The sequence below is a fragment of the Lytechinus variegatus genome, chromosome 11, assembly GCF_018143015.1.
Source record: "Lytechinus variegatus isolate NC3 chromosome 11, Lvar_3.0, whole genome shotgun sequence".
Taxonomy (NCBI): Eukaryota; Metazoa; Echinodermata; class Echinoidea; order Temnopleuroida; family Toxopneustidae; genus Lytechinus; species Lytechinus variegatus.
Genome location: NC_054750.1, coordinates 8,154,709 through 8,169,901, shown reverse-complemented (window position 1 = coordinate 8,169,901; position 15,193 = coordinate 8,154,709). Strand labels below are relative to the sequence as shown.

The following is a 15,193-nucleotide window of genomic DNA, read 5'->3' as shown; positions in this document are numbered from 1 at the left end:
TATTCGGTTCAATTCGATCACTATTTTATTTTGACCAGCATAAAAATTATGAACAGGGAAATATTGAAGTGAACGGAAACCACAGAATATTTATAAAGAAAATGTGAAAGATCAGGTATGTATGAAAATAAGAAGGTGGAATGATTTGTTGTGTATGCAAGGCCTAAGAGAAGTCAAAGATAATATTATGGTATTCAAATTCCAGTTTACAACATTGTGAATGAACATCAAGGTGGCATGGTTGTTCTAAACCAAAGCAGAATTTTATTTTAGGAAGAACACCATTAGTTGCAAAAATCTGATAGTTCTTCAATTTCTAAAATACATGCAGGGTTTTTTACAATTTTGCGAGAAAGGTCAGTGATGAACTTGGTGTATAATCACCTGACTTCTATTTGACATGTGCTATCGCCTCTTTGTTTGATAGGCACAATAATACCTGTTTCTTAATATATTTTCAGTACATATCCAGTAGAAATTGAGCAAGTGGTGATAAATTTGCTGGATTATATTTTAAGCAATATTTGAACGAATTCGTCAATATCCTTACATCCTTTCCTTTTCGTTGCTAGGTTACTAACAGTTTCAAAGAAATTATTAAATGGACACTCCTTGGTGTTATCTATTTATTATTTTTTATTTATTGGTATATATGCACATAAAAATTGACCAGCAGCACAAGCTGAAAGGGTCAATTTACAAAAATCATGAAGTACAATATACAGATATAACAAAGCAAATGCATAAAAACATAATTACAGTACTCTACGTCAAAACTTATCTCCAACTAAAAGATGTATCTCATAAATAGAAGTCTGAGAAAGAGAGAAATAAGCAAACGGGAAGAGGGAAAGAGAAGAAGAAGAAGATAAAGAGAAATGAGAGTAATGGAAAGAAAGAGAGGGAGAGAGGGGGTATGTCCTCCAAATAGAAAAAGAAAATTGATTGAGGTAGAGAGAAAAAAACAGAAAGTGGTGGAGAAGAGGAGGGTGAAATGGAGAACATAGAAGTCAAAATACTGTAAATTATGATTGACAGTACATAAAGATATGAATCCTATATGAGATACAAAATGATTTATATAAAATGATTTATATATAAAAAGTATAGATTCAACATAAGTTATATCCAAACCGCAAACACCATGGTTAATTTGTAACGCCTTAAAGGATGCTGACTTCTAAAATCATGCACCTACCGGTGATGTTATCAAATTTTTCGTGGACGAAATTCCCTTAATATTAGGTTGAAATCTTTTTTTTTTGCTTATCAAATTTTTCCTCGGGAAAATGTGCCCCCCCCCCCTTTCGAAAATGTATGAGCGAAAATCCTGGATCCGCCCATGGAAATTGTGGTGTTACTTTATCATCGAAATGAACTTTTATACACCGACATAGCATCTACATCTATAGTCTTTCGTAGAACTGCACCTGTAAATTAACAAAAGATCTTGATCAAATAATAAACCGCCATTATCACTTCAGTAAAACCATGGCACTAGGTAGCGGGGTGCTGGGGTTGTTGAAGCAACATCAAGAGTTTGCAAGGGGTTCTGCATAATTATGTTGTTTTTTTACCATAGGCAGTATCCCTGGAAATCAGGTTAACAAGTTAAAAAAGAGGTTATTGCTTATTATTTTTTTAAATCAGTACGGGAAAATAAATTGAACTGAATTAAATTGATAACCTTTTTCATTTTTTATCGTATATGATATTAGTTCATAGTCGAACACTGTCAACAAAAATTCTTGTAAATATATTTTAATATTATTCGCTGGCTTGTTTATTATCTTTTACCCAAAATTTAATGGCTCACTGAATGCTCTACATTATCCATATCTGGTTTAAAATACAACCAGATGATAACCATGATACCTGCTTTAATCAATCCGGATATCCGATTTGATAAACATTTGCTTTCAGGAGACTTGTGTTTATTGAAAACGACTACTAAGAATGGTTTCTGGAAATCCTAAAGTCAGGGTCAGTGCCAATTTCTGGTCCAATTAATCTCTGTCATTGTTCAGAACCAAAGGTTCCAATATTTCGGTTTCCAAATTCATTATAAATGGGTGTTTTAATGTGCCGAGGATCACAATTTGTGATTCGTCCAAGAACTCGTGTCTACAAGAAACGTTTAGTAAAGGATTAATGTATGTTCTTTGTGATGGAGCTTTATAGGAGTACGTTCCTTCTAGCATGTCTAGCCGCATCGGCTATCATCCTGCTTGTCTGTCCCACCGGGGCGCTGGCCGGATGTTGTTGCCCGACTTTTTGGACTGCCTTCGATCATCATTGTTATAGGCAAGTTCTACCCCCCCCCCCTCATCCCTCTCTTCTATTTCTTTTTATTCTCCTCTCCAAATCTCAAATCCATCTTACTCCCACTCTCTAAATTCCTTAAATTGAAATAGATTGCCATCAGGGACCGATCCAAAATTGGATTTACGTTTTCAATCTAATAGATTTTATATCGATCTTATTCGATTGAAACTTTCGATCCGATCTTAGATTGATTTTTTATCTACAGAGAGAGCATCTCTCTTTCATTGGTCATTCATCATTTCTATAGACAAAATTGTTGCATATATATATATATATATACCAATGTATCAATATTCGCTGGGCTGGGGCAGTCTGTCAAATTTGGGGAAGAGCACGGACTCAAGGACAAGTATGACAAGGTTAGGGGTTTGTCGAACCAGGGCGAGCCCCTTAACTTAAACGGTCTTTTTAGTCAGTGAATGTCGAGAGGAATGGATACTTGAACTGCGTTTCATTATGTCTTTACAGAAGCCTATAAGTGCCAAACAACGTCCCGTAAAACAGGCCTAGCGACTGATCGTATGAAATTTCAAACATTACATTTTTCTACATGTTCTATATGCGATGATACAAATATGCCCTCGTATCACGATTAGTTTAATAATAATAAATTCATACTGTCCTTAATTAGTCGACTTTTCGCGTTTGAACAACTCGTCATCTTGTTGTCATGTAAAACACAAGTAGACTTGATAAGTTCCAACAACTCTTCATCTTGTCTTCTTGTCCCAAACAAGTCGGCTGTCCAAATTATAACAATTCATCATCATGTCTTCTAATTTCAAAAGTGATGTTAATTTACAAGTCGACTTAAAGAGTTTCAACAACTCTTTTTCTCGTCATTCGACCCTTCTTTCATCTTCCTATCTCTTCATCTGGTTGGCACTTATAATTTTTCCGAAAGAATAGTAAGGAAAATTAAGTTGGATTTTATCCAACAATTCGTCATCTTCTCTTCATTTCACAAACAAGTCGACTTGCCAAGTTTCGACAACTTGTCATCCTGTATTCTCGTCTCAAAGAAATCGACTTGCTGGGTTCAAACAACTGGTCTTAATCTTATATATTAATCCGTCTTCTCGTCTTTCATATCTCGTCATCTGGTTGGCACCTATAAGCTTCCGTGACTCCGTCGGAAGATGATATCAAGGGATCGAAGCACAAAGCTTAGCAAGCATCGTAAAACATTTTTTTACGATTGATTCCATTGATTACTATGTACAATTAGATGTTGTTTGAAGGTTTGCTTGGTGGCATGTACGATTGACGTTTCGGACAGGTCGACTGTCCGTCTTCAGGAGTCTCCACGTCTCCACTCCTGAAGACGGACAGTCAACCTGTCCAAAAAGTCGAGTCTCTCTCCTACTCATCATCTCTACTCGCCGACTCAAGCTAGCATCTCCTCATCAGCTCTACTACTCAAGCTGTTCTCACTCAGCATTCCTTCTGGTTTACAGTCCTTTTCAGGACTATTTTCAAGAAAGAATACTCTACTCTCAAATCTCCACTTTCTCGCCTATCCCCTTCTTCTCTTCTTCTATCCACTGTTTCTATAACACTCCACATGGTGTACCGTAAACCACATCACCTATGTACAATTAATCGTGAAAATCAAGCTTACGATTAATCGCTGACCTTTGTGTTACGGAACCCAAATGACGAGATCTCACCCCTCACCAGCCTTGATCTCGTCATGGTTTGCAGAGATTCTTATTTAAAATTAGCCGTATATCGTCATTACCTGGAAAGTTACGTAAGCCATGTAAACGATTGCACTGCAAAAACATCGGTGTTAATTTAACACCAGCCTGGTATCTATATCGGTTCGCACCAGAGAGGTGTTGAAACAACAGTTTGGCGTTAGGCTAACACCAATTTGACATTAGGCTAACACCAATTTGACATTTTAAGCAACACCAAATAAGTGTTAAACCAATATCATGAATATCGGTTTGATTCTTAACTGGTGTTGTTTCCAGGCTGGTGTTGACCGATAAAGATACCGGGCTGGTGTTAAATTAACACCGGTGTTTTCGTAGTGTGATGCTTTTATGTGTTGTATACATGGTTACGTGTTTTTTTTTAATAAATAGGGCTATATATATATTTTTACAGGATTCAATAGTCAAGGCAATCCTTTGCACACACTAGAATAATTACTTGTGAACTGTTTCTCATTGTGTATAGGTTCTTTAGCCAAAATTCGACTTGGAACGAAGCTGAGCGGTTTTGCCAGTCTTACACCGTACCTTCTCTCAGTGGCGAGGCAACAAGTCCGGACACAATGGCTCACTTGGTGTCGATTCATTCTCAGCCCGAACAAAACTTCATCAATATTCTCTACGAATCCTCTCGGAGGAAGTCGAGTGATTCTTTGGTAAGTTTCATCACAATAGGAACTTTATATTATGTTACGAGGCGAGAAACTCCCCGAGAAAGCTAAATGTATAATAGGATTCAAAGGCGAAAAAATTACCAACCAAATCGATTTTTTTTCCACGCATGCGTCAACGATACTTTTCCCCCTTTTCTGTATTTTCATGGCGCATAGTCCAACCCGAGACCCGTAACATGAAGCTTATAGATATCTATAGAGTTTTACGATTTATCATAAACAATAATGAGTGCAATTATTCTTATAAATCAACCAGATGGTTAATCGCTAAGCTCAATCCTACGGGGCCCAGATCTAAAAAAAAAATGACAAGTGACAAAGAAAAAGGTCTCATGCCGATGAAGGTGATTTTGGTCAAATTTCTACATACCCGGGGCCCGTTTCATAAAGAGGTATAACTACTATGGTAACTTTGCCATTATGACAACTGCCATGGGAACAGGGTTCAGCAGCCAATCAAAATCAAGGTTTCCGTGGTAGTTGCCATAATGGCAAAGTTACAACAGTGGTAACTCTTCCTGAAACGGGTCCCAGATTTTCCAGAGGGTGCACTGTAAAAACTGTGGTGTTAAAACTGACACCAGTTGGTGTCTATAGAGGACCACACCATGGGGTGTTAAAATTACACCCTAGAGGTTGAACACAACACCAAAGAGTGTAAATGTAACACCCAAAGGTGTTGTAATACTATTAATAACACATGTAGGGGTTAAACTAACACTGTCAATTTGACACCGGAGTAAAATAATTGGTGTGGTCCTCAATGTACACCAGTTAACACCAGAGTTTTCGCTATGTGCTGCCTATGGTGTACAACATACGCAGCACACAAAAATAATATGGGGGCGCTTCAGCACCCCCCACTTCCCAGGCTGTTGCTTGGGCCGAAAATCACGAATTCGATCCCGCTATAACGAGGTACTCGAGGTACTAACGAGGTACAAACCCTTCTTGCTTACAGGATCTTCATGGTGGTCTCTGGCTCGGTCTTCACGATCGGTTAATGGAAGGTGATTTCGTGTGGTCAGACGGAACCCCTATGGACTTTCATGCTTGGGCACCAGGACAACCCGACTCAAGCACAAGGGATTCCAACTGTGGTGTCGTGCGATCAAGTACGCACACCGGGCTCTGGCGCGATGGGCCGTGTATCCAACCACCGACAGGAATAATCCATTACTTCATCTGTAAACTACCGATGTGGTAAAAGAATTACGTTCACCACAAACTCTGGACGGAATTGATTATCACAGTTACATCTCCTGTAAAATCAATGATGGACCTTCACTCTTATTTGGTTGCAGAATGTCGTTGGAGCGTTTGGATAGGGGATGGACGGGGAATAAGACATAATCATATAGACCTATAGTTGCCGACATTATGCCTGGGGGCCACTTCCATTCACGAGTGGATACCATGCGCGACCATGGGGTCTCGAAAAGCATCCTAAACACGTAATTTCCATATTCTGAAAATGCACCCCTTAACAAGTATTGGCGTGTGAAACCCTACCCTTAACAAGTATTGGAAACAAAACGATACTCTTGGCAAATATTCCCTGAAATGAACCCCTGAACAAGTACAGGAATGTTTTATTGTTACGGGTCCTTCGGTCGTCGGCTTTACCTTATTTGGTTTAGTATACGACCCCACCTTCTACACCTCGCGCAAATCGGACTCTAAACACGAAGTTTTGGGGCAAAAAGGACATCCAACATTTTAATTTTGTTTTATCATCCCCGCAAATTCGACCCTAAACACGTAATTTTCCTAGCGAAATAGATACCTTTTTTCATTATTTTCGTGTTTTTTACACCCTTATCACGTTACGTACGTAACGTGCCCTATCGTGAAAAAGACATCCTTTTTACGTGTTTTTTCGGTCGCGCATGGTATCCACTCGCCAATTTAAGTGCCCCCCCCCGGGACATCATGGTTCCGTAATATTTTGGCATACCATTACCTCCGAGTGTGCGCACGCAATAAATTGATTTTGAAAAAAAAAATCCCCCGGCCAGTGGATCACCGTGACAGTTACAAAATTGTGACTACTTTTTCCCCCTGACGTACGTGTTTGATAAGTATTAAATGTCCCAAGACTAAACTGCTTAGTTTTGTACAACCAAGACCAGAAACATATTTTATAAATATTATTATCTATCAGGCGTATCACGTCACAAGCCCCTGCTTCTGGGTTTAGCGCCTTCTTCCGGAAATATTTTTTTGTACTTTATCATCATGGCCGTATGCAGCGGGGGTAGTTCCCCTCCCCCGCCCCGAAATTTTATTAACTGATAATTTCCACAAAATTGACCAAAAATCTGCATGAAATTCTTTAATTTCACTTTTAAAAAAAAAGCACCCCCATGACAAGCTCGGTCATTTCACTCCCCTCCGTTTTTTTTTAGTTTACGTGTCCTACCCCCCCCCCCCTCCCAGCAAAAAAATCTGATTACGGCCATGTATATTATTTGTTTGTATATTTCACATGAAAAATGAATTAAATGTCAATTGGAAGAAAAATGAAATGTTTCTTTGCATTAAATTGGGAGGCTGCGCTCTACAAGCTCCGCTTTAAGCAGCAGACGCCTCCATTCCCAACCTCTTTATAATGATTTTGATTATAGTCATTGTACATAGAAATTTGCTATTGTGTTTTCTTGTTTTAAATTGTATAATCAAAATGTACAAAACAAATGCTAATGTTGGAATGGAAATAAACGAAATGAAATAAAATAAATTGAATCCAAATTGTTTGAAAAACGTGTTTTTCTATAAATTACAGAACTATCAGATATTTACAAGTAATAGTATACTCCGGCGTTCAGTTTTGCTTTGGTAAAGAATGTATCAAGTTGCATAAACATACCATCTTGATGTTTATTCATATAGTTACACACACAAAAAAACACCGACAAGTGCCCCGGTAACACATTTTATCAGGGGGTGCTGGTTTAAATTTGACAAGCAAATAAAGGGGCTCGATAGAAAATAAGGCTGATTTTATTCAATTTCTGCTTAAATTTCAGCATAGGCCTACATACCAGATTTCCAGGGGTGCTGCCTATGGTAAATAATAAACGAAGCACCCCAAGCTAAATCTTGGGGTTGCTTCAGGACCCTCCTCACCTTGCTTCCCAGTGCCTGCCACTGACATGATATGTATTTTCTTAGTATTTTCCAAGGCCTGAATTCCATACAAATAAATCGTTAAATACTTCCTTCTTTTCAGTAAATACTGTTACTTTACAAACATTTTTTGTTTATATTTACTAAGAATCATTATTTCACATTCCTTTGCACTTTCTCTGGTTTCCGTTTACTCCCAAACATGTACTTGTTATTCCAATACATAATTTTATGCTTGCCAAAGCGATTCAAACTATACGGAATAGGCCTATCCGGTAAGTAAGTAAAGTTTACTTGAGTTCGCCAGGATAAAAAAGAAGTTCGTATGGCAAATTACAAACGGGGGACAAATGCCCCTCTTAATTTTTAGAAGAACTGATACTCTAGAAACTAAAGTATTTGCTCGAAAAGATATTGAAATATTGTATGATTAAGACAATGAAATACAAAATAAAAAGTGAGTGATATCACCAAATCTCTCATTTTTCATGAGACGAAATTTTGTTGCTTATATAACTTTTTGTATTTCATATTGTATTAACTTTCGTATTTTACATCCAAATTTGATGAACTTTTCAGTAAATGTGCTTGTTGGATTCATTTTCTTTTTTTAAATCAACATTTTGATATAGGGTGGGATTGGCCTTTAAGAACTACCCCTCTAAAGCAACAACAACAGATTTTAGATCTTCGTGCAGCCCCGTCAAATAGAGCAATATTTGTGTCAATCGCCCCCCCCCCCCCACCATGAATACCCATCGACACCAATTACCACCACCGATTTTAACTCTACCATTGAATCGTAATGTGCTTAACTGAAGCATTTCGGAGGAAGAGAAGTCAAGAATTGGAACACGTATATACGCATATCCGATTTTATTAATATTTGCTCCGAGAGGGCAGGTGTTTCATTGAAAATGACTTTCAAATGTTCCAAGAATGATTTCTTGGAATCATGAGAGTAGTAACCATCAAAAACCCCTGACAATAAAGTCTATGGGAGAGAGTTATTATAAATTTAGCTAAAAATTCGATTCGAATTCAGAAGCTGATGGGTTTCGGCAAAACATAAATCGTTGTAAAGGATTTGATACCAGCGGAAAACTGTGAGTACTTATCGTAGTGTCACATGCATATTTGAACAGTTTATATGTACGGTGATTGTGTAAAGGGGTATTCCGGGCTAAAAAAATAATTATCTCATTAAATAGAGTAAAAGTTCTCAGAGGAAAAGTCCGAAAATTTCATCATAATCTGATGATAAACAACAAAGTTATTAAATTCTAAAATTAAGTAATACTTGGTGAAAACATATGCACTCCGTTATGAATATTTATTAGGTGGGCTGATGATGTCATTTCCCCACTTTCCTTTTTCTTTATGTTATTACATGAAATCGTTTTTTTTTTTCATGCATGTTTGTATGGTATGCCTCACTTTTTATGCATCAAATCAGTTGTCAGCCTATTTTTTTTTCATTCTCGGTTGGCAAAAGTTGAAAAAAAATTATCATTTCATATGATAGAATCAAAAGAGTAAGCGGAGACATGACATCATCAGCTTGCTTAGTGAATATTCGTGAATACATGCATAGAACTGCATGTTTCACCGAAATAATGCAAAGATTTAAAATGTTATAACTTTGCTATTCTTTGTCCGATTTTGATGAAATTTTCAGTATTTTGTTTTGCTTGATTTTTCTTTATCTGCTCATTCCATTCTCTTATCAGCCAGCAGTGTACCCCTTTAATGTTTGGGATATAATTGTAACGTATACCGAATCGGTAGGATTTTATTGTATAAAACAATAGAATATTCAACATTATTCTGACTTCATTATATAAGAAAACATGTTCGCTGTTTGATTTTTCTCTTTTTAATCAAATATACTTTGAGAGCTTGTAACAATTGCAATTCCATATGTTCATGAGGGAATTAAACCCTGTTTCACATTGTAAAGCGGAAAGATAAGAAATCTCGTATTAAATGTAATAAACTACAAACTAAATAGTGAGTGTATGGAGCCATCAGTTTCTTCGTTTGAATACAGACTAGGGTGTGCTGATAAATGTTTTGTGAAAATAAGCAAAACGTAAAATATCACTTCTTTTTCCACAATCCTATTTTCCTGAAATTTTTCATCTTTATCATTATTTGATTTTTCAGTCTTTACCCAAATTTCTTTTTTTTTGGGGGGGGGTGGCTGGGGTAGACTTTCTTTTAATGAAGGTTTTCTGACTTTTGTTCTTTCTTTGGAACCAGACACAGTGCATCGTCTGTTGGTTATAATGGCGCTTCGCAGTAGGACCCTTGTGTTCCTAGCAGCATCGGCTATCACCCTCCTTGCCTGTCCCACCGGGGCGCTGGCCGGATGCTGTTGCCCTACATTTTGGACTGCCTTCGATCATCATTGTTACAGGCAAGTTATATTCATCTCCTTCATTCTCTCCCCCACTCACTTTCTCCATTGTTTTTTCTCTCGTTCTCTCTCCACTCCTTCTTTTCCCCCTTCCCATCGCTCCCTCCTCCTCCTCTCTCTCTCCCTCTCTCTCTCTGGAAAAGAGAAGTCGAGTATCTCATCAAGGGCCTGCAGGAAAGACTTACTTGCAACAATCAAATTCAACTCGAAAAAAAAAAAAACTTGATTGTGTATGCGACAAATACGTTTGATTTTTGTTGTTGTATTTGAGCGCAACTCTTCGTTAAATAGGTCTTAGTCGACTTGATGAGGACGAATTAAAGAGATAACAAGATCTAGTATATCGTAAAGTCGACTTGAAGAGAAAATAAGATCTAGTATCTCATCAAGTCAACTTGATGGGATTGATGTGAAAAGAAGACAAGATCCAGTAGCCTTCATCCAGTATGAGATACTAGATCTTGACTTCTTGCAGCCTTGTCCTCATCAAGTCTACATGAGGAAATACTAGATCTTGTCTACTCGCCACCTCGTCCTCATCAAGTCGACTTGATGAGATACTAGATCTTGTCTTCTCGCCACCTCGTCTTCATCAAGTCGCCTTGATCCACCTCATCCCCATCGAGTCGACTTGACGAGATAATAGATCTTTTCTTCTTGCCATCTCATCCTCATCAAGTCGTCTTGAAGATATATTAGATTTGCATTGCCGTCACCTCGTCCTCATCAAGTCGACTTGATCCACCTCATCCCCATCGAGTCGACTTGACGAGATAATAAATTTTTTCTTCTTTCGATCTCATCCTCATCAAGTCGTCTTGAAGATATATTAGATTTGCATTGTCGTCACCTCGTCCTCATCAAGTCGACTTGATCCACCTCATCCCCATCGAGTCGACTTGACGAGATAATAGATCTTTTCTTCTTTCCATCTCATCCTCATCAAGTCGTCTTGAAGATATATTAGATTTGCATTGTCGTCACCTCGTCCTCATCAAGTCGACTTGATCCACCTCATCCCCATCGAGTCGACTTGACGAGATAATAGATCTTTTCTTCTTTCCATCTCATCCTCATCAAGTCGTCTTGAAGATATATTAGATTTGCATTGTCGTCACCTCGTCCTCATCAAGTCGACTTGATGAGATACTAGATCTTGTCTTCTCGCCACCTCGTCTTCATCAAGTCGACTTGATCCACCTCATCCCCATCGAGTCGACTTGACGAGATAATAGATCTTTTCTTCTTTCCATCTCATCCTCATCAAGTCGTCTTGAAGATATATTAGATTTGCATTGTCGTCACCTCGTCCTCATCAAGTCGACTTGATCCACCTCATCCCCATCGAGTCGACTTGACGAGATAACAGATATTTTCTTCTTTCCATCTCATCCTCATCAAGTCGTCTTGAAGATATATTAGATTTGCATTGTCGTCACCTCGTCCTCATCAAGTCGACTTGATGAGATACTAGATCTTGTCTTCTCGCCACCTCGTCTTCATCAAGTCACCTTGATCCACCTCATCCCCATCGAGTCGACTTGACGAGATAATAGATCTTTTCTTCTTGCCATCTTATCCTCATCAAGTCGTCTTGAAGATATATTAGATTTGCATTGCCGTCACCTCGTCCTCATCAAGTCGACTTGATGAGATACTAGATCTTGTCTTCTCGCCACCTCGTCTTCATCAAGTCGCCTTGATGAGATAATAGATCTTGTCTTCTCGCCACCTCACCCCCATCGAGTCGACTTGACAAGATAATAGATCTTTTCTTCTTGCCATCTCATCCTCATCAAGTCGTCTTGAAGATATATTAGATTTGCATTGTCGTCACCTCGTCCTCATCAAGTCAACTTGATGAGATACTGGATCTTTTCTTCTCGTCACTTCGTCCTCACCAAGTCGTCTTGATCAGACAAACTAATTGATGAAGACGAGTCGACTTGATGAAGACAAGGGGGCGAGAAGACAAGATCTAGTATCTCGTCAAGTCGGCCTGATGAGGACGAGGTGGCGAGAAGACAAGATCTAGTATCTCGTCCAAGTCGGCTTGATGAGGACGAGGTGATGAGAAGACAAGATCTAGTATCTCATCAAGTCGACCTGGTGAGGATGAGGTGATGAGAAGACAAGATCTAGTATCTCATCAAGTCGACCTGGTGAGGATGAAGTGACGAGAAGACAAGATCTATTATCTCATCAAGTCGACATGGTGAGGATGAGGTGACGAGAAGACAAGAGCTTGTATCTCATCGAGTCGACTTGGTGAGGACGAGGTGACGAGAAGACAAGATCTATTATCTCATCAAGTCGACTTGATGAGGACGAGGTGACGAGAAGGCAAGATCTACTATCTCATCAATTTGATCTGGTGAGGATGAGGTGACGAGAAGACAAGATCTATTATCTCATCAAGTAGACTTTATAAGATCGAGACCATGAGAGGACGTGATCTAGTATCTGGTCAAGTCGTATTGACGGACAGGGAGGAGAGGATCTATCATCCTCACATCCGGTTTCTTAATTGACTTATTGATATGCCATCTTCTCTTACGAATACACTTTTTGACTTTCACTTCCAGGACCAAGTTAGCCCTATGCCCACACTGGAGTAATTCTTTGTTAACTGTTTCTCATTGTGTAGGTTGTTTAGCCAGAATTTGACTTGGAACCGAGCTGAGCGGTTTTGCCAGTCTTACACCGTACCTTCTCTCAGTGGCGAGGCAACAAGTCCGGACACAATGGCTCACTTAGTGTCGATACATTCACAGGCAGAACAAAACTTCGTCAATATTCTCTACGAATCCTCGCGACGGAAATCGAGTGACACTATTGTAAGTTTTCATCCATAATTTTTTTTTTCTAAGGATATATAATCTCAAGTTTATCCAACGGGCGCGTACTAGGGTGGACCCAGGATTTCAGATGGGGAGGGGTGACAGAAGAAAAGTTGTTTTAGAAGATAAGAGTTGGAATTTTATTATTGTCTGAGACACGTCCCTTCTATCTCCACTTCCCTGTTATCAAGCAACTGGGTAGGAGGCAGAAAGTCTGCTTATCGACCGTGGATTAATGTGCTTATACTTCCACTTCTTGTTTTTTAGGATATACGAGGTGGACTTTGGTTTGGACTGCACGATCAGTTCATGGAAGGTGATTTTAAGTGGTCAGATGGATCGCCTTTCGATTACAATGCCTGGGCACCAGGACAACCCGACTTCCACACAAGGGATGAAAACTGCGGTGTCATCCGATCTGACTTCAACTCCGGGCTATGGCGAGATGGGCCGTGTGTCCAGCCACCGTCGATGACGATTAATTACTTCATATGTAAACTACCGATGTGGTAGAATAATGAGGATGATAATGATAATAACAATAATGATAATAATAATACTAATGATGCTTATTATAATAATAATGATAATAATGATAATAATATAAAAAGTTCTTGTAAAGTGTATCACATAATGATTATAACGTCTGTGTTTCCAAAGGACTTGGATATCATTGCCCCAGTTTTAGCTTAGCAGCCGTAATAACTGACAGCGCACAAGCATTTTCCCATTTACCTCACCTGGGTCGAGTACAGCACAATGTTGATAAATTACTTGCTGAAGGAAGCTACGCCATGTCTAAGATTTGAACCCACGACCCTCTGTTTCAAAGTCCGGATACTAATCCACTGGGCCACAACGCTCCTCACAAGAAAAAAAATCACCAGAAATGAGACTAAAACTCGTAATCACTTTCTAGTTAAAACAATTACAAGGCCGTTTTAATGGTAGACATATTGTTTTCTGAATAGTCAATTCTTATGGTTGTGGCGTGGCAGTGTTTTTTTTTTTACCATTTTGACAGCTCAATCAAATTTACCCGCATTGAATTTGAGATTTCACGGTTTTATGTCTATGCAGCTTTTATCACAGTTAAAAAATTATCCTAAAAAGACACAGAAAACTTCCTGCAGAAGAATCTCGGGCATACCTCTATATAAAGATATAACTTCTGACATGTCTGAAGGTTTCCATGGCGAAGAAGAATAGTGTAGCAGGTTTCACGGTACACAATCAATGTATCACACACTTGCAGAAACGTCGAGATTGGGTGGTCCTTTTCAGGACCAACACTTGCCCAAGAAAGATACATGGTGTACCGTGAAACCTACTACACTACCTCCATATAGATTGTGAAACCTTACAAGTTTCCTGCAATGAAATAATATACCTATTCTGTTAAAGTGCACAGAATTTCCTGTTATAACAATTTACAAACTACTCTGTCTTTTTGTGAAATCTGTTTTTATTGCAGCATAGAGACAGAATCGATAATGCGAGCGCGAACCGCGAGGGAAAGTCTTTTTTATTTACATAATTAGACATGAATATTCAAAGTTGCTAAATTCAAGTATTAGATACATTTCAATTTCCGAATTTCCTTGAAGCTTGGGGTCCCTCAAAAAGTCCACGACTAAGAAAAACAGAAATGGAGGTTATGGATGTAAAAGAAGGGCATTGGTGAAATTTTGTGTTATTTAATGGATAGTATGTAAAAATTTATCACAAAATTATGTTTCATTTTTAAAAGGTTAAAATATTCGCTCGCTCTTTCGCTTTGCTCGCTTACAACTTTGGAGATGTTTGTCCAATACGCCATTTCCTGCCTCTTTTTTTGGGGGGGAGGGACTCAATGCGTATGTCACTAGTTACTTGCATAATTGAAATACTGGACTGTGAGCTCATACTTTTTGTAGTTGATTAGTGGCCCCTGTACTTCATTTCGAAAATCATTCTGCCCTCGGTGAAAACTGATAAATAATCATTTCTGTTTTTTCATGATTTGTTTTTATTCCGTAAACAAAATACTGAATGGTCTACAGAAATCAAATTGATTGTACATGGTGTTTATTTTACTAATTATGG

At 38.5% G+C, this 15,193-nt stretch overlaps 2 protein-coding genes across 2 annotated transcripts; both read left to right on the top strand.

The window, feature by feature from the left end:
* The first annotated feature begins 2,072 nt into the window (after positions 1 to 2,072).
* LOC121424386 (echinoidin-like) lies at positions 2,073 to 6,176 on the top strand. The gene is made up of 3 exons (XM_041620053.1): positions 2,073 to 2,304; positions 4,513 to 4,702; positions 5,682 to 6,176. The coding sequence occupies exons 1-3, from the start codon at positions 2,156 to 2,158 to the stop codon at positions 5,925 to 5,927; spliced, it is 585 nt and encodes a 194-aa protein (XP_041475987.1). The 5' UTR covers positions 2,073 to 2,155; the 3' UTR covers positions 5,928 to 6,176.
* A 3,891-nt stretch (positions 6,177 to 10,067) lies between these two features.
* LOC121424387 (echinoidin-like) lies at positions 10,068 to 14,275 on the top strand. Its single transcript, XM_041620054.1, has 3 exons — positions 10,068 to 10,268; positions 12,916 to 13,105; positions 13,376 to 14,275. Exons 1-3 carry the CDS (start codon positions 10,138 to 10,140, stop codon positions 13,619 to 13,621), a joined length of 567 nt encoding a protein of 188 aa, XP_041475988.1. The 5' UTR covers positions 10,068 to 10,137; the 3' UTR covers positions 13,622 to 14,275.
* The last annotated feature ends 918 nt before the right edge of the window (positions 14,276 to 15,193 follow it).

Coding starts and splice junctions, on each gene's coding strand:
- LOC121424386 (XM_041620053.1), top strand. CDS start 2,156: ATGTTCTTTGTGATGGAGCTTTATAGGAGTACGTTCCTTCTAGCATGT. Junction 2,305..4,512: donor TTCGATCATCATTGTTATAG/GCAAGTTCTACC, acceptor CATTGTGTATAG/GTTCTTTAGCCAAAATTCGA. Junction 4,703..5,681: donor GGAAGTCGAGTGATTCTTTG/GTAAGTTTCATC, acceptor TCTTGCTTACAG/GATCTTCATGGTGGTCTCTG.
- LOC121424387 (XM_041620054.1), top strand. CDS start 10,138: ATGGCGCTTCGCAGTAGGACCCTTGTGTTCCTAGCAGCATCGGCTATC. Junction 10,269..12,915: donor TTCGATCATCATTGTTACAG/GCAAGTTATATT, acceptor CTCATTGTGTAG/GTTGTTTAGCCAGAATTTGA. Junction 13,106..13,375: donor GGAAATCGAGTGACACTATT/GTAAGTTTTCAT, acceptor CTTGTTTTTTAG/GATATACGAGGTGGACTTTG.